An 18,933-nucleotide genomic window follows, 5' to 3' on the forward strand; every position below is an offset into this window, starting at 1 on the left:
AAAGAGAGACCCATTGGACTTGCAAACTTTATATGCCCCAATATAGGGGAATGCCAGGGCCAAAAGAATGGGAATGGGTGGGTAGGGAAGTGGGGGGCGGTATGGGGGACTTTTGGGATAGCATTGGAAATGTAATTGAGGAAAATATGTAATAAAAAATATTAAAAATTAAAAAAATAATAAAAAAATACAATAAAAAAAAAGCCAGACAGGTAGAGCAGAAGCCTGTAATCCCAGGACTTAGGAGGTGGATGCATGGAATCCCAAGGACAAGCTTGCTAGCAAAAATAGCCAAGACTGGCAAAATCCAAGTTCAGGGAGAAACTCTGCCTCAATAAACAACGTGGGAAATAAAGTTACTTGGCATCAAATGTGGCAGCCCACACACACACCTGCAAATGCACATACACATGTGTACACCAAAAAAAAAACATAAAAAAAAAAAAAACTGGGTCAAGAATCAACACCTGGAGCTCCAGCTGCAGATGCAAGAGCCACTGTGTATTGCTCCAAGCACAGATGCACGCACTGCTCTTGAGGTCTCCAGATGGAAACTAAGATAGTTAAGGACCCCTGGGGATGGCATGATGTAAAACAAGCAGCTTACCTATTCTGGGAGCTGGCTTCTACCCTCAGCCCTCTGCGGGAAGAAGGGGGTTAAGAGACTGCAAAGTTTTGGTCTGCAAAGCTATGACTGTGCCATACCTCCTAATGGCTCCATGCCCTGGACCAACCATATACAAACCATCACACACACACACACACACACACACACACACACACACACACACACACACACACACCAAATAAACAGTACATTTTAAAAAGAAAGAAAGATTGGTATCTGTGTATGGCCACCACTCAGCCCAGCCTTTACAATGTGCCTCACTCACCCTCAAACACTGCCCTGCTAACACAATGGAAGCGAAAATCTTCAGCATTATTCACAGACATAGAGGTTAACTTGACAACCATTTAACTTTCTTTCTTCTGATTCGGGGTCTCACATAACACAGGTTGACCTCACTCTCCCTGTGACCCAAGACCTTGTCCAGTGCTAGGCCTGAGGCATCACCACTCAAGCAGGACGTTGCTCAGTAAGCACTTACATCATGTGTCCTGGTCTAGCCCAGGTGCAGTGGAATACAGAGATGCAACACCCAAGAGTCAGACCAACTCTCAGGAATGGCATGGCTGCTTAGGAGAGACACGGAGTATTTCCGGATAGCCAACCTCTGTCTGGGAAAAATGTCAGACAGACATTTTTCTCTTGATTGTCTCTTGATTGCTGGGGAAATGAATGTCTCCTTACTGTGAACATGCACTGGTGACCTCCGAATACTGGCATCCAGGCCACATGCTCAGGACACTAAATGTGAACCCACAGCCTGGTTTCCACCAAGCTGCCATTTCCAGCTGCTGTCTAGACATGAGTGCCGGCGGAACAAATGTGCAACATCAGAATTTTCAAAACTAGATTCATTCTTAATGTTTTTCTAACTGTAAACTATCTGACCACCCCTCACCCAAGCCAAATAAAACATCTAAGTCATCTTTCCTCTTCCTTCTCAATTTTTGGTCCTGATGTCACTAGACTTGTTCTTTTAATTTATTTGCATCTTTAATTATGTATATGTGTGTATGTCTGAATGTGGGGGGGGTTGCATATAAATGATCGTGCACACAGAGGCCAGCAGAAGGCCTTGGATCACCCTGGAAGCTAGTGTTACATATAGCTGTGAGTGAGTGACCTGAAGATCAAACTTGGAACTTCTGCAAGACTAGTATATGCTCTTTTCTGCTGTGGCATCATCTCTCCAGCCCCAATTCACTTGGTTTTTTACCTCTGAGACAGTCTCTTCTCTGGTCTTTTCTCTCAGTGATTACTGCTTCTGATCTGAACACTTCAACAATGCTTGTTTCTTTTGACAATTACAGTGTGAGTAAAGGTGATTAAGAAAGGTTATGTAGCCAATCTACCAGAGTTTAATTGAGTTTTGTTTTTATTACATTATATTTCCTGTGTGAGTGTGCACTAGCTACTGTGCATATATGGAGGTCAGAGAACAACTATGTGAGTCTATACTCTATCATGTAGGTCTCAAGGATCAAACTCAGTTATCAAGCTTGGTGGCAGATGCCTGTACACAATAAGCCACCTACCTCACCAGCCTTTCAGTTAGTGTTTGAAGAACCATAGCAATAAACAAGGATAGAACACAATCAAGTCAGGATTCTGTCTGAATGTCAAGCAAAGGACATTGGCCTTGATTTGCCTGGCCACAGGGAAATGAGAAAAAAAGCTTTGTAAAGAAATGTAATGTAGTCAGAGGTATGCATTAAGAAGATTACTTTGGCAACAGCTTATAGGAAAAGATTATATGGAAAATAGATTAACAGTAAGGAGATCAGATGTGGCATAATTGAAAAAGCCTGTGTGATTAGTAATGAAGACTGGAACTCAACTGACAGCTCTGGAAAAGGAAGTCAAGGAACGGGAGGAATATGTTGGAAGCAAGAACCATTTTAGTTTTGAGACAAAGTCTCTATACTCAGCCCAAGCTTACCTTGAACTCTTGATCTTCCTGCATCTGCCTTGCATGTGCTGGGATTACAAGCATGCACTAACACACGTAGCTTTTCACTATTTGTAGAAGTCTGGTGATGATTGAAAGAGACTTCCAGACTGACTCCTGAGGTTCCAAGTCCTCACTACCCAGAGCAATGATGAGTCCATCTGAAGAGCAGTAGGCCAAGAGGAGTTTATGGAATGGGGAAATGCCAAGTTCCAACAGGTTCAGTTTGAGGACCATCATGGTGCCACCAGCACAAGGCAAATGGTGCGGCAAGGCAGAGCCAGGAGGAGCACACTGATTCACCTCGAAAACAACAGCCCAGGGAGGAAATGGTCAAGGTGAGAAACTGATAGAATACTTTGGCGTTAGTGACAAGAACTGGAAAGTAGACTGTGGTGAGCTCGAAGCAGAACAAGACAGACCAGCCTTTGATGGTGATGAGATCATAGGCAAAACCATAGAAAGACTGAGTGAGACATGTCACCTTGGAAAGGGAAATGATGGCTACATTATAGGCATAGAGGGTGAAGATTTAATGAACAGCAGCAAATCATAGTGGGTCATTTCTTCTTTGTTAAAAAAATTTCTGGAAACATACTAAGACACACCCAGGTGTGTGTTTCTATGGTGAATCTAAATTCATTTAAGTTGACAATGATCATTAAGCACTGCAGATGGTAACCTGGAAAAAACAATGGACTGTCTTCTAAAAGGAGAACAAAGCTAAAGGAAAACACTAAGGAAACGTCTATAAAAGAAATCAAGGTTAATATGCAAGCCTTTAAGGACAGGTTGTAGGAGCAGGGAATAGTAAACACAGTATACCTGTAGACACACAAATTGCAACGCTGTACTGAGACTACAAAATGAGTAAGCCAGTTATCTTAGGGCAGGATCAAGGTGATTTTGTCATTTTTTTCCCTTAGATAATCTTAGATATTGTCTCCTTTCATGGATATTCCAAAATCAGATAGTAGAACAAATGGCCAAGATAGGGAAAGAATGGAGAAAAAAGAATGCCAGGGAGAGAGTCACCCAAACACCTGACAGTGTGGCAGAAGCTGGAAGGCCAACACAGCCTAACCAGGAGGGTTGAAAGTTCTGACAAGGGAACCAGGGACTCTGAAGACTGCTCCAGAGAAATGCCACTCCTGGCAGACAGCCTGGCCCAATTAAGAGGGAGCAGTAGAGGAGGGGCTCAGCACACTGGTTGAAGATGAAGTTTACAGATGGTGGCATTGCTGTTGTCTGGAATTCACTGGAAGGAACATGAGAGGGGTGGTCTGAGCACTAAGAGTAACTTAGTGGGAAGACCAGAGGTCAGAGATGAGGGGGCATGTCTGGCTAGCAGAGCAATCCTAGCAGGTCACTCTGTGTTAGTGTCTGGTCAGCTGGAAACTTCTGACTTGCTTTCCCATGTCTAACTGACGAGAGCTGGATCAACTGACACGTTGCGTTTCACACCCATTTGTCCCATGCTACTTCTTTCAGGACACTCAAGGGCCCTTTTGTCAGGAAGGCATCAGATCCCAACAGGAACATCTATCTAAAGTTATACTCTGACCACACTCACATAATTGCTGGGATTACAAAAATGCCTCAGCAGCCAAGAGCAGGGCCTGCTCTTCCTGAGAATCTATGTGTGATTCCCAGCACCCACATGAAAGCTCACAACCATCTGTAACCACAGTTCCTGGGGATCTAACACCCTTTTCTGGCCTGTTCAGGCATGATGCATACATGATGTGCACTAACATACATGCAAGCAAAAATATCCACAAACATAATATCATAGAATAAAATTTAACTTAAAAAATTAAATATCTAATTGCTACCCTTTGAGTAACCAGCCTCAAGGGCAGCTTGATTCAATTTTTCATGGCTTCCTGTCAAAGACACCCTAATCCTCCTTGGTTCTAAGCTGAGCAATTACACTGACCCCTCCATTTTTCTCCTCATGTCCTGTCCCTCTGGCACTGACCCTTGATTAACATTGTCTGTTGGCATCTTCTTTCCTTTTACAGTCAAAGACTCGTCACCAGCCCAGATTGTTACTTACAAGAGTAAGGTTAACTGAAGGCAGAGTATCTGCAGATTCAGCCAAGCTCACCTTGCCTAGCAAGTATGGCCTGGATGAATTTACTAATTCCCTTAGGTTGAGCAATGTCCAAGGTCCACTGGGCAAGCTCAGGACTGGTTTCATCAGAAACCCAGAAGCAAACTCACAAGCTCATAAACCGTAAAGCACATATAGAAATTTCAAGATGACAATGTTCCCTGAGGATTCCCCAAGCATATGAATCAGAAAGACCAGTGGACTCACTTCCTGCCATATTAGTGAGAAATCTTTCCTCCATGTTTTCTTGTTCCAGAGAAAGTCTTGACCATGAAAGTAATTCTCAGATGGGTCCTGGGATGGCTGTGTTCTTTGTCCTCATCACCTCCAAGTGAGCAGGATTTCCCATGTGCCTCAGAGTATGTAATTGCTCTTATTATGTGTATAGAAAGTTGAAGATGCACAGAATCTAAAAACCCCTTGTATCTACAACCCATCGAGTTCCAGACTCTAGAATGGCTATGAGTTCTCCCTTTCTGCTTGCTCTACTACTACACTACTGTCTCCCCCTCCTCTAAGTCTCTCTTTAACCTTCTAAAAATGATATTGCTTGGCCCCAGAGAAACAGCATAGTTGGTTTAGTGCTGCCATATAAACCCAAGGACCTGAGTCCAATCCCCAGCACCCGGGTAAAAAGCGTGGCAATTGTGGGAAGTATTTGTAATTCCAGAGCTGGAGAGAAGGTTCAGTAGCCAGCTGATTCAGCCAATTAGTGAGTTCCGGATCCCAGTGAGAGACTGTGATTAAAACAAAGTTAATGGAGAGTGAGGGAGAACATCCGAGGTTAACCTCTGGCCACCACTTAAGCAAAAGCACACATCTAAGATGACAAGAAAGCGGGGAGGGACTCTAATGCTTTTGTCAGAGTCTGCTCAATTCCTAAGCCTAGATTTTGAGTTTTCCTCCATTCCATGTCCTACAGGACTCGCACCATTAATTTTCTCCTCACTGTCAACAGCTGGGGACTCATACACTTCTCCTTTTGAATAAGAGCAGAATCACATACACACTTTCTTTTTATATACTTAGATATGTTATCTTTCACAGTAAAAGTAAAATCTTATCTCTTTGTGAACCCAAAGCCACTCGTGTCCATGAATTCTTGCCCATTCATCAACTGCTTTCAGTTTAAAGAACACATGTTTTCCCTAAGAGTCAAATTATAGGCAACCTGAAGGTTGCACATTGACATGCCCCAAAGTATTTCTTTTTAATTAATTGAGTTTACAATATCTTCTTATCAGTCATACCTCCCATGTCAGAAGAGAACAGCAGTGACCAAAATCAAAACCTGAGTCCATTGTGGTAGATTATGGCCACAGACCAATGCAAGTAATTCTAAGGAAGATGTGAGTGCAGATAAAGATCTTTAATTCTAGCTGACACTGTTGACCCAAGCCCAGTGCAGTCTCTTTGGAAACTGAGCTAAGCTAAGAAATAGCCGATGACGTGTATAGATTGGAAAGATATCTAGTCTCAACCATCTCTCCATTGGGCTGCACCATGCTCCTTTGAACCCTTCGCAGACTGTAGCCAGGTCTAAGTGTCAAGTGCTCTCAAATCTGTTGAGCCTCACTAGCTGCCTGAAAACTGCAAAGAGTAACAAAGAGAAACCAAAGGTAACCTGTACACTTGACAAGAAGGCCTGGAACCTTCCCTCTAACCACATAAAATTTAGAAGAATAATCCTTGGAGGATTCTAGAAGCCAGAATTCTTGCCACATTGAATGTCTATGTATAAAGTCATTGAAATATGTGTGAACAGAACAACCTATGGCAACCCAGACTAGACCAAGTCAACCATTTGAACTGCAGACAATAGACAAATGAAAGCCGAGCATGGTGGCGCACGCCTTTAATCCCAGCACTCGGGAGGCAGAGGCAGGTGGATTTATGAGTTCGAGGCCAGCCTGGTCTACAGAGTGAGTTCCAGGACAGCCAGGGCTACACAGAGAAACCCTGTCTCAAAAAACCATTAAAAAAAAATAGACAAATGAAGACCCACGTGAGAGAGAGACAGAGTAGGTTCAAGCTATCAGAACAACGGAGGCCAATGCTCTTGGTGATGTTGTCCCCATTATAGTATATGGCAGCATGCATGATATGAATCAGGGAACATCCTTATGTAAGGGTGTTCTCAATTGTTGCTTCCAGCAATGATCAATCATGAGACTGAAACTGAAAGGTGATGCCCTAGATAATGTTACTCTTCAGTTAGAAAACAGAGGAAGGAAGAGAAAAAAGTGCCCTTTTCATCATGTGTTCAACACCCGGGAAGAAAGACACACTAGACAAGACAGGTTCAAGCATGTCCAGTACAAAACAAAAACAAAAACAACAAAAGAGAAAACATGTATATTCAACAATGAGGTAAGCAATCTTAGCCAGGCTCTCCCTTCTAGAGAACATACTCCCAGAACACTCAAAACCCTCTTGCTCCAATCCCTTGATTATCAGAAGACCATCTGACTGTTAATTAAACCAGCATTATGGTTTTAAAATGAGTCTTTATGATTTGCTTAGCATTAATCAAACCTCCAGGTCTTATCCACCTCAAGGGGAGCTAACAAAATTGAATTCTTTGACCTGCAAAGATTCAGAGCCCCAAACACTGCTATTTCTCTTCTCCTAACTCCCTCACCAGGAGGTTTAGTGCAAGCATTTGGCCCACCTAGTCCTCTTCCTGCTAATCCGCTTACTGCAATAGCATTAGCAAGCATTCCAGGGCTGGCTAGGTGTTTGTTTGGACCTTCAGAAAACAAATGAAGAGATTGTTTAGGAGATGAAAAGATGTATTGAACGAGGTTGTACATTTTAAGGGAGAAGGCCGTGAAGACTCTCTAATCAAGAGCCAGCCAGGGTTGTTCATTAACTATCATAAATTTGGTAGTAGGGAGAGAGATGTTGTCAGTAACTCAATCTCTCATTCACCTAAATAAAACATGTAAGCTATGGCACTGCAGACAGGATGTGAAGAAAACCAGTAAAGGGCTAAGCAAAGACACCACCTTCTAACTTAAACACTACCTCCAATACCCTTATGTTCTCTAGGTAGTTGCTGTTAATATTACCCCAGAACAGGCAATGTCTTCAGCAGAATTTTGACACGAGTCCATCCCTCTTCATGGATTCCTGTAACCATCCTCTGAGAAGAGTTTTTACAATTTCAACTCAATATGCAAAAGCACACCTTCCTTTCTTTAGAAAAGTATGATTATCCATGGGACCTGTTCACAGCACAAAGTGACTCAAAGGCAAAAAGCACCTGGGCTTCTCTGGGGGTCAACTGCCCTTTATCTCACACCCATGTTTTGGACAACAAATGTTTTCTTACTCTGTTTTTTCTGTCCTGCTCTGTCACATAAAATCCTGCCCGACCTTTGACTCAAACTCCAGACAGTCTACCTGCTGATTGCCGGGCCCCTGTCCAAACATGCCCTAATACTCTGTCTCTGCAAGGGTCATCAGTAGTTTTCCATCTTACTCAACGTCCTCCCAGTGCTTCAAAGCACCTCAGTTTTTCTTCACATCCTTGTCTCTTTCAAATTAAAGTTTAAAAAGTTGGTTTCTAAGGCTGATGTAGGTCTAAAAAACAAGCAAATCAAAGACCTGAGGGTGTTCTAATTTACTTGTTGGTCAGAACTACCAGTATGTTATGGTCAGAGATAAATTTGAGATCCTATACTTAGATCAAAATTTATAAAAAGACAGAATGGGAGAGGATCTCTGTGAGTTCAAGGTTAGCCTGGTCTACATGTAGTGAGCTCCAGGCCAGCCAAAGGTACAAAATGAGATTCTGTCCCAAAACAGCAAACCAAAAACTAAATAAAATTGATAAATGAGCATAGTTCATTATGATGAATGCTCTTTAGTTGTGTTAGACACAGGGTTGGGTGAGGCATCACAATGATAACAGTTACGGATGCTCAGGGTATAACACTGCCTGCAGAGCACATTTGTCAAGGAAGACTAAAGCCTTCTGGCCATGTCCTCAGGGTTTACATGACCTTATCTGAAATGTGTGTCCAGTTCAATTATCTGTGTCTGCTTCAGTGCCTCACATTGGAAGAGAAACATTGACCAGTGGGAGGAAGCCAGACAACAAAGTCCTGGGAAAAGAGGATTCCAGGTCCTGGATCTGACGAGGAATCTCTCAAAGAGGTGGGCATGCTTATTTAGCAAAAGAAAATATGCTGTCAGAAGACCAGTAATCATAACAAATTTATAAAGAGGCTGGGCTTTGTCATGGATCCAGAATATGGGATGTGCATTGAAAACACACAGACAATCAGATGTACCAGTAGTCATGTAATCTGGCTTCAGAGTGGGAGAGAAGTCAGGAAACCGAGATGTCCCAGCATGGGACCCCATAGATTATTTTCATGTGAATCTAAGGCAACTGCAGTCATCTTCCAGTTTCTCAAGACAAGCCAAAGCCCAGGTTTTAATGCAACGTGGTTCAATTTGCAATTTTTGCAGATAGTTCAAAATCCTAGAGAAATGGTAGAGCCTGTGGTCAGGTGGCTTTGCCAGTTTACGAGATCCTGGGAGGCAATTCTTGGTTTCAATGGTTTGTGGAGTTCAGTAGTGTGGAGTTGACATGCGTGGGTGAGAGATTTTACTGGGTAGTGATTCCTGTATGGAGAGGGCTTTCTATCCCATTCTGAGCAATGGAAAGTAATGATGTCAACCTTGGTTGACAATGCACAAGAGATTCTGGAGAAAGCATCTCCTTCTTAGGCACAGATATTGAATGGAATCATCTGACATTTGTATTTTCCAGTTTATAAAATGCCTTTATATCTTGTCACATTTAAAGTTCTTAGAAAATCTCCTTCAAAGAGAAATGCGATATTTCTGATTTACAAATGTGTGGTCTGATATCGGAGATAGGAAATCATTTCCAGAAGCAGGCAGGACATTGAATAGCAGATCTGGGATTGGGTGTGTCAGAGCCTCCAACGCTGTCAAGACTCAAAGGTGCAGGACAATAATTAGTCTTGCTCTGGCTGTATCTTCTCATTGTTGCTTTTGGACGGTTGCCCTCTTTCCCAAAGGTGTCTGTCTCCACATTTCGTAGAGCGAGTGTTCCGATACTCTAATCTCCCTAGGCAAGGTTCATATTTGTGTAGGTTACTTATTCTCCTTTTGTTGACTAAGTCAATAATCAGAATCAGCAGGTTTTGGAGTCAGATTGGCAGGGATCAGCAGCCTGGCTTGGAAGGAGGGGGTATAAAAGCCCCTTCACCAGGAGAAGCCATCACAGAGATCCACAGGCTCCTGACAGGATGGCTTCCCTTCGACTGTTCCTCCTTTGCCTCGCTGGACTGGTATTTGTGTCTGAAGCTGGCCCTGCGGTGAGTGATCCTGTGAGACATGGCAGTTAGACCTTAGATAAAGAAGAAGTGCCTTCTTCCAGATGTGAGAACTAAAGTACTCAGACTCTATATTTACCATTAGATTCCAAGAGAAGAGCTGGAGTGCCTCTGGCTCTTCCTTCTATTGCTTTAGCGCATTGAGTCTGTAATGCTCAGTCTCTGCTGTCCTTAGATAATAAAGATATGAGATTAACATAGAAATAAAAAAATAAAAGGGCTGGATGTATAGTTTAGTGGTCCAGTGTATGGCTAGTGTGTGAAAAGCCTTCTGTTCAATCTCTAACAGTAGAAAAACAAGATATATTCTCAGTGGGGCTGTTAATATTGAATTCTCATAAAATCTTTAATATATTTAGTATGCCTATTATGTTGTTATATTTTAGTTCTTTAGCTAATCAAAATGTATTATTGATCTTTCTTTGTCTTTTTTTGGCCAACACTCTATTCCAGTCTTTGAAAAAGTCCTTTAAAAGAGTTAATCAGTATAATTAAATGAGTCAGGAAGTATGTGAGGGTTATTTTACAACCAGAGGGAATTACTATAGCAACAGCTGATTAGAATGATCGCAAGAAAAAGCCCATTCTGTCTTTTTGCACCATGCACCTTTCAGTGGCTCCATTCAGATGGAGAGGCAAACAGAGCAATGCCTCTCAGAGGGCCTATTTTCCCTTTGAACATTCATTATCCATATCCCTGGTGCACAGCAGTGCATCTGGGGGCAGAAACTGTTCTTGCTTTGGAAACAATGCTGTCTATGTCATACTGGATAAAAAAGCTCATTAATTGTCAACACTTATGTTATCATAATGGGATCAGCATGTACTTTTGGTTTTGTTCCAGAGTCTATCACCGGAAAGAACAAGCCAGTTTACTCTGACCCATTTCACTGACATTTCTCTTGTCTCCTCTATGCCCAGGGTGCTGGAGAATCCAAATGTCCTCTGATGGTCAAAGTCCTGGATGCTGTCCGAGGCAGCCCTGCTGTAGATGTGGCCGTAAAAGTGTTCAAAAAGACCTCTGAGGGATCCTGGGAGCCCTTTGCCTCTGGGTAAACTTGTAGAATAGCCCACCATGGGACCAGTTTCAGGTTCCCATTTACTCTTGTTCGTGTTAGATTCAGACACACAACTTACCAGCTAGAGGGCCCAGAGAGAGGGCTCAGGGGCTAAGGGCACATATTGCTCTTGTAAGAGACACAGGTTTAATTCCTAGCACCAGAATGGCAGCTCATAACCATCTGAAACTCACAGTCTTAGGAGATCTGGGTATCTGACATTCTCTTCTATCCACCATGTGTATGGTACACAAATTCACATGCAGGCATCAAATCTTATAAACAACAACAACAACAAAAAAAAAAACCAACAAACCTGGTAGTTAAAGAAGATTAGAAGGTTAAGCGTATGAGCAGAGAGATTTTGTTTTGTTTTGTTTTCTTTACATTTCAAATGTTATCCCCTTTCTCGGTCCCCCTCCCCAAACCCTCTACCCCATTCTCTCCTCCCCTTCTTCTATGAGGGTGTTCCCCATTTACCCACTCCCACCTTTCCGCTCTTGAATTCCCCTACACTGGGACATCAAGCCTTCACAGAATCAAGGGCCTTTCCTCCCATTGATGCCCGACAGTGTCATCCTCTGCTACATATGTGGCTGGAGCCATGGGTCCCTCCATGTGTACTCCTTGGATGGTGGTTTAGTCTCTGGGAGTTCTGGGGGATCTGGTTGATTGATATTATTGTTCTTCCTATGATATTGCAAACCCTTTCAGCTCCTTCGGTCCTTTAACTCCTCCACTGGGGACCCCGAACTCAGTCCTATGATTGGCTGTGAGCATCCACCGGCAGAGGCCTTTTTTTATAAACAAAGCTGCTTTATTGTGTTACTTAGAGCATGACCAGGAACCAGAGCACAGTCCAAGATTGAAGGGAGGAAAACAGGGGAGGAGTCAATAACCCCACTGTTTCATAGTGGTTTCCAACCCTTTTATATCACAGCCCACTTTAAGCAAATAATGAAAATTATAGTCTCCAGGGACAGAGAAGATGACGCAGTCAGTGAAGTGCCTGCTCAGAAAATGGGGGCTTGAATGTGAGTTCCCAGACTCTGTGTAAGATGCCCAGCATCGAAGTGCATGCTTATAACACCAGCCTGGAGGTAGAAGCTTAGAAACAGGGATACCCTGAAGTTGCTTGTTCACCAGTGTCTCTGAATGGGTAGGTGCATGTTTGGTGAGAGACCCTGTCTCAAAAATCAAGGTGTAGGATAATTGAAAATATCTAGCTTTGAGCTTAGATCATGCAAATGTGTACACACACTCACACACACATCACACACAAAAAAAAAAATGCAGAGACAGAGAGATACAGAGAGACAGAGACAGAGAGGAAAGGAGAAAGTAAAAAACAAATTATTTAAAGACCCATGGCCACAAAGAGGCTCAAAAACAAGCACGTATAAACCATACACATGTAATTTTAGGAGTTTTCAGATTCCCTGGTACCTATGGATGATGCACAAACTTTGAATTCCAGTCTTAAAATCTTATGAAGAATGTGTTCGTGTGTGCTAATTTATTGATGAGAGGAAAGGCCTTGACAAAGTGCCCTTCTGGAGCTTACTGCATTACCCAGACTCAGGGGTTTTTAAAATGTACACTCAGAACAGAGTAGCTCTGTGCAAGGGCAGCAACCATGAATCTTAATAAGAAACATATCGTGAGAGATCTGCAAGGCAAATCTAGGGACTGAGCAATCTCACAGTCACCCACTATCAAGCATGTCAACATGACTTCCCACCTGTACTAGCCACAATTCTGTGTCGTTCTGTTTTGTTTTGTTTTGTTTTGTTTTGTTTTTTAACAAAGTGATTTCAAAGAGATTTCTAATTAATCTAAATAAACAAACCAAAAGGAAAACAGCAAAGACTCCCTCAGCCCTTAGCAGAACAGCTATGCAGTGATGACTCCTGGGTGCAGACTTTATATCAGGCTTTAATTGAATACCTAGAACTACTAGTGCTCTTCATCAATCATTGGGAAGGTCATTTTCTTTTGGTGCTGTTTTAAGTTTCTATTTGTTAATGTCTTCATAATTATACACGTGTTGAACACAGCATGCAAAGTGGTTAGGGGAATCTAGTTGGCGTGGAATGGATACCCAAATATTCAGACTTTCTTGTGACTCTTCTTTCTTGTACCCACATCAAAAAAAAAAAAATGGAGATGAGGCATGGTCAGAGTCACTAAAACCAGCTGCTACTTTTAATTACGTGGGGAGCAGTTTCTAACATTGCCATTATTGAACTGATGCTGCCTAGGCGGAAATGGAAATCACTTGGTATTTCTTGTTGGCAAAGAATTACTGAATAGATTAAATTTCCAAAAGGAGAAGTCAGTTACAAGTTTTTTCTTTGTTTATTAGGCTTTCTGCTATGATAAATTACACTACTTCCAGAAGTTACCCTTAGGCCCTGGGACACTGAACTGTCACTCTGCTGTCACAGGAGATTACAGAGTTAGTCAAGGCAGCTTGTGAAACCTTCAGGGACTATCATAAACTTTCATCAAGTCATTAATCCTGAATGCAATACTGTGTGTGTGTGTCTCTGTGTGTCTTATGTCTGTGTTTGTGTGTGTGTAAGTATGTATGTATGTATGTATGTATGTGTATGTGTTTGTATCTCTCTGTGTGTCTGTGCTTGTGTATTTGTGTATGTGTTTTTGTGTTTGCCTTTGTGCGTGGTTGGGGATTGAATCCAGGGGAATACAAATGTTAAGAAAGAACTTTACCACTAAACTACACCTGTAGGCCTTAAAGCTTTTCTTTCTTTTAAAAATTTTAATTAATTTATTTTCAGTCAGGATCTCAACACCTAGTCCCATCTGCTCTAGAACTCACTATTTAAACACAATTTCCCTCAAACTTGCAGCAAGCCTCCTGCCTCTACCCTGAGAGCACTAGAATAATAACAGGTGACCCCATACGCCTAGATTAAGACCTTTAACGTAAACATTTTACTATATTTTAGTCTCATAAGACAAGATGCTACAATAAAGATGTACATTAAGTTCCCTTGAATTTCTTGCTATTTTATCTCAAACATAAGGATTTCCTCCCTTTTGATTCAGGTAACAGAAAAAAATATACAGATACATACATGTACACACATGAACACACACACATCACAACCACATATGCGCACGTTTGTGTATTCTATCATTTACCATGCCACTGAACTCTTCTTTCCCCATAAATTCCTCTGTATTTGTGTGCCCTCCAGGAAGACCGCTGAATCTGGAGAGCTACATGGGCTCACCACAGATGAGAAGTTCGTAGAAGGGGTGTACAGAGTAGAACTGGACACCAAATCGTACTGGAAGACACTTGGCATTTCCCCGTTCCACGAATACGCAGATGTAAGTGGACACACCAAGTTGTTTGGATTTTGTTTTTAGTCTCAGGAAATTCCCTTTGCTCTTGATGTACGTTGGGCATGAGTGGAAAGTAGATTCTACAGCCAGAATCCACAGTGCTTGGAAAGCAAGCCTTCTGAGTTTCTCTAAAACTCATTTAGCAACATGGCCTGAACCTGTTCACGCTGCTTATAGTCAGCTAACTACATTTATGTAAATATTCATTTCTCTGTTGAAGAAATGTTAGTATTTGCTTTTGAGGCAACCTCCAGATACCATGGAGGGCATTTCATAGTCAAAGAAAGGGTTCCCTATGCTATTTCTCTAAATTCTGGCATTTTCTTTATTCCAAAGCACATCTCATGTCCCCAGAAGTTTGGGTAGACAATTCTTGGCAACACAGAGAATTACAACATGTTCAAAACGCAACAGCTTAATATCTAAATCATCAAGCAAACATCACATGGCAAAGGGATTTCTGAATCAAAACTGTTTCATCCTTATGATCAACCTATGGAGGTCTAGCCTCGACTTACACCCATTTTACCAATAAGCTAAGAGAAGCTAAGTTCCTCATCAAGGGCACAAGGCTAGCATGTGTGAGCAAGTGACAGAGTTGGCCTCTGTGTTGGTTAGTTAGTGTGCCTTCCATGCCTCAGCCAGTGTCTCTGTAAGAAATGGAGCTAAATCAAAACCCAAGGCCACCGCCAAAGGCACATGAGTAACCTTTGCTTGGCACTGGGCTCAGTTTCCCTGGCTCCTCTCGGTCCTCAGTTCACAGAGGCAGCTGTCATGCAAATAGGATCCAAGCTTGTTGGTCAGACCTGGAGATAACAAATTCCATCAAAAATAGCTCCTCATGTGACCTAGTTTGCTGTCTGTTGCCATGATACACACCATGACCGAAAAGCAACCCTGGGGAGAGAAGGGTTTATTTCATCTTACAGCTTACAGTTCGCCATGGAGGAAAGCCAGGTGGGAACCTGGAAGTGGAAATTGAAGCAGAGATCAGAAAGGAATGCTGTTTACTGGCTTGCTTAGCTCCTTTTCTTATATAGCTTAGGTCCATGTGCCCAGGGGACGGTACTGCTGAGCATAGGCTGGGCCTGCCTACATCAACCATTAGTCAAACAAAGTTCCATAGACTTGCCTACAGGCCAATCTCATGGAGGCAATACCCCAGTCGAGGGTCCCTCTTCGCAGGTTACTCTAGTTTGTGTCAAGTTGACAAAACCTAACCACAAAGTACAAACAGGGTCTGCCCTTGTGACTTAGCCATGGATGACACTCTCAGATGATGGTGTTACCAGACAAACCAGAGGGGCTTACCAAGAGTCGGCCACCTACCAAGGTAGTACTCTACTCCTTACCGGGCACCAACACCCATGTTAGCTGGGCCAGTATAGGACCCTTGCTGTTTCCTGCATTAATTGCCCATAGACCCTGGGTCTCAGCCTGCTGGGAGTACCTGTAAGTTGTCACCTCAACCACATTATTCCTGTTGGAAGACTTGTCTGATTCTCTTTTAGAACTCAATCAACAAACGTTTTTATTTTGTTTTGGCTTTTTGGAGACAAGCTCTCTCATAGGCCAGCCTGACTTGAATCTAGCTGAGAATGACCTTGTGCTGGTAACTTCTCGTCTCTTCCTTCCAAGTGTTAGGATAATAGGCATAAACCACCACAGCAGTTTGACTCCATACTGGGGCTCTGAACCCAGAGTTTAAACACTCTATCAACTGATTCACATTCCCACCCCATCATTCAACAAACATTTGAAAAATAAACCCTTCTGATTGAGCACTCTACTAAATACAGCCTTTTAGTGTGGAGTATTTCCTCACAACCAGGGTCCAAGATGACCCCATCATACATACCACGGAAAATTAGGAGATGTTTTTTGGAACCAATAGGTCTCTTTGCTTGGGGGATTTTTATGTGTGTGTGTGTGCAGGCACACGCGTGTATGCATGTGGAGGCTACATAAAAACCTTAGGTGTCATTCTCAAGCACTCTGTTCACCCCCTTCACATACCCCACATACACAAAATTTGAGGCAGGGTCTCTCATTAGCCTGGAGCTCACCAGTTAGGCTAGACTGACTTGCCAGCAGACCCTAGGCTGTCTCCATCTCCCCAGCTCTGGGATTACAGACACTCTCTATCACACCAGACATTTTTATACATATTCTGGGGCTAAAATTCATGTCTTCAGGCTAACAAGTCAAGAGCTTAAATGACTGAGCTCTCTTACTTGGTGGATTTTTTTTAAAACTACATAATATTTTTTTTTCACTTCTGGGGAAGAAACAAATGAGCCTGAGTGAAAATGCGACAGAAAAGAAACTTCTAGGCGTGTGTGTGTGTGTGTCTGTGTGTGTGTGGTGGCACATGCCTCTCATCTAATCCTAGAGGCTACAATAGAATGCTCCTGAATTAGTGAACAGCCTAGGCCAAGGGCTAGGGTTGTAACTCAGTGGCAGAATGCTTGCCTAGCATTCGCAGGATTTGATCCATGGTGCTATAAATAATAATAAATAAATACAACAGTCTAAGATGATTCTCCCTTTCATTTATCTGGATGTTATTTTTGTGTTAGTTTTACTCTGTCATCCAATCATTCTTTGCCCTATATTTGGACGTTTAAAAAAAATCTTTATTCAAAGTGTGTTCAAAGCTGTATCCAAAACCTGTCCACCAAATGAGTACAATTACATACATCTTCTATACTTACCATCTGTTCCAGATTTGACTCACTCCCAGCACCTGGGCTGTTGCTGCACCCATGTCTCAGAAAGTCTAGTAATTTGAGAAGTGACTAGTAATTGCAAAATCCAGACTTTGTCCAGAAACTTCAATGAGCTCCAAAACTTTCATTTACATTTCTGCCAGCCACAAACTGCTTGTGTTGTGGAAAGAATCTTGTGATGTCTTCCCACAGCATCTCAGCCTTGTTTCTTCCCTTAAAATATTCATCTTTTCACATTAGAACATGCAAAGGGACAGTGGGAGCGAAATCCCTGGACTGGGACGCACGAAGCCTTCCTTTCTGGTCAGGCTCTCACTGTAGAAACTTAGGCCGGTTTTAGGATGCAGTCTGCTGGAGAATGGCTTCTGCCAACATTCCAGGTCTGGAAGTTTGTAGTGGAGTTGTTGACAACCACTGTTCGCCCCAGGTCTTTTGTTTGTGGGTGTCAGTGTTTCTACTCTCCCAACTTTTATCTGAACCCAAGAAAGGGAACAATAGCCTTCAAGCTCTCTGTGACTATGATCTGACCAGGGCCACCCACACTACAGAAGGAAACTTGCAAAGGGAGACCTGCAATTCTCTAGGAGCTCCACGAAGCTCCAAACACTTAGGCAGCATATTTTAATCTAATTATTCATCCCCAACCCCACCCCAGAAAACAGTCAGACAATAAAAGGAAGATTATCAGCTTAGCATTGAACTTCCTGTGAACACTTTGACTGCAGCTCCTACCTCTGGGCTCTGTTAGAACTAGCTGTCTCTCCTCTCTCCTCTCTTCTAGGTGGTTTTCACAGCCAATGACTCTGGCCATCGCCACTACACCATCGCAGCCCTGCTCAGCCCATACTCCTACAGCACCACGGCTGTCGTCAGCAACCCCCAGAATTGAGAGACTCAGCCCAGGAGGACCAGGATCTTGCCAAAGCAGTAGCATCCCATTTGTACCGAAACAGTGTTCTTGCTCTATAAACCGTGTTAGCAACTCAGGAAGATGCCGTGAAACATTCTTATTAAACCACCTGCTATGTCATTCAAACTGTGTTTCTTTTTTATTTCCTCATTTTTCTCCCCTGCTCCTAAAACCCCAGATCTTCTAAAGAATTCTAGAAGGTACGCGATCAAACTTTTTAAAGCAAGAAAATACTTTTTGACTCATGGTTTAAAGGGATCCTTTCCATCTTGGGGAGGTCATGGGTGCTCCTGGCAACTTGCTTGAGGAAGATAGGTCAGGAAGCAGAGTGGACCAACCGTTCAATGTTTTATAAGCAAAGCATACACTAAGCATGGTCTGTAGCCATTGAAAGCACACAATCTGAAGGGCTAGCGACGCACAGTAGTGTTTTCCCAGAGCGTGTTCAAAAGCCCTGGGTTTAATCACAATACTGAAAAGTTGGCCAAAACACGTTCTGAAAATGAAATATTTGGGTTTTTTTAAATAACTTTTAGTGACTAGATAAAGACAAATCTAAGGGACTAACTATGGCTGCTTATAGCAGGTTAATTTCGGTCCCCAAAATTGTTTGTATGAACATCCACACTGGTAAATAAAGTTGCGGCACCCAATGGCTGGGTAGGGTAGATGGAGGCAGGACTTTTAGATTCCTGGGGGAGGGAGAAAGAAGGAGGAATCACCATGCCTAGAGAAGGAGAGAAGAAACACCATGCCTGGAAAGGTGCGGGACAGAGAACATAGCCACCATGTAG

The 18,933-nt window shown here is 42.7% G+C and overlaps 1 protein-coding gene and 1 long non-coding RNA gene across 2 annotated transcripts in view; one reads left to right on the plus strand and one right to left on the minus strand.

Moving 5' to 3' along the window:
* LOC115029868 overlaps positions 1 to 9,801 on the minus strand; it is a 47,798-nt gene extending 37,997 nt beyond the window's left edge. The window contains exon 1 of the long non-coding RNA XR_003835428.1: positions 8,991 to 9,801. This is a non-coding gene — a long non-coding RNA (uncharacterized LOC115029868). The remainder of the gene's footprint in view (positions 1 to 8,990) is intronic.
* Ttr (transthyretin) lies at positions 9,791 to 18,265 on the plus strand. Its single transcript, XM_021150550.1, has 4 exons — positions 9,791 to 10,049; positions 10,989 to 11,119; positions 14,350 to 14,485; positions 18,011 to 18,265. Exons 1-4 carry the CDS (start codon positions 9,981 to 9,983, stop codon positions 18,116 to 18,118), a joined length of 444 nt encoding a protein of 147 aa, XP_021006209.1. The 5' UTR covers positions 9,791 to 9,980; the 3' UTR covers positions 18,119 to 18,265.
* Positions 18,266 to 18,933: the final 668 nt, after the last annotated feature.

This window comes from Mus caroli, chromosome 18 (genome assembly GCF_900094665.2).
Source record: "Mus caroli chromosome 18, CAROLI_EIJ_v1.1, whole genome shotgun sequence".
In the NCBI taxonomy this organism is placed as follows: Eukaryota; Metazoa; Chordata; class Mammalia; order Rodentia; family Muridae; genus Mus; species Mus caroli.

Excerpts from the sequence above, each read along its gene's own strand:
- Ttr (XM_021150550.1), top strand. The coding sequence starts at position 9,981 with ATGGCTTCCCTTCGACTGTTCCTCCTTTGCCTCGCTGGACTGGTATTT. Across the intron at positions 10,050-10,988 it reads TGTCTGAAGCTGGCCCTGCG|GGTGCTGGAGAATCCAAATG; the intron begins GTGAGTGATCCT and ends CTCTATGCCCAG. Across the intron at positions 14,486-18,010 it reads CGTTCCACGAATACGCAGAT|GTGGTTTTCACAGCCAATGA; the intron begins GTAAGTGGACAC and ends CCTCTCTTCTAG.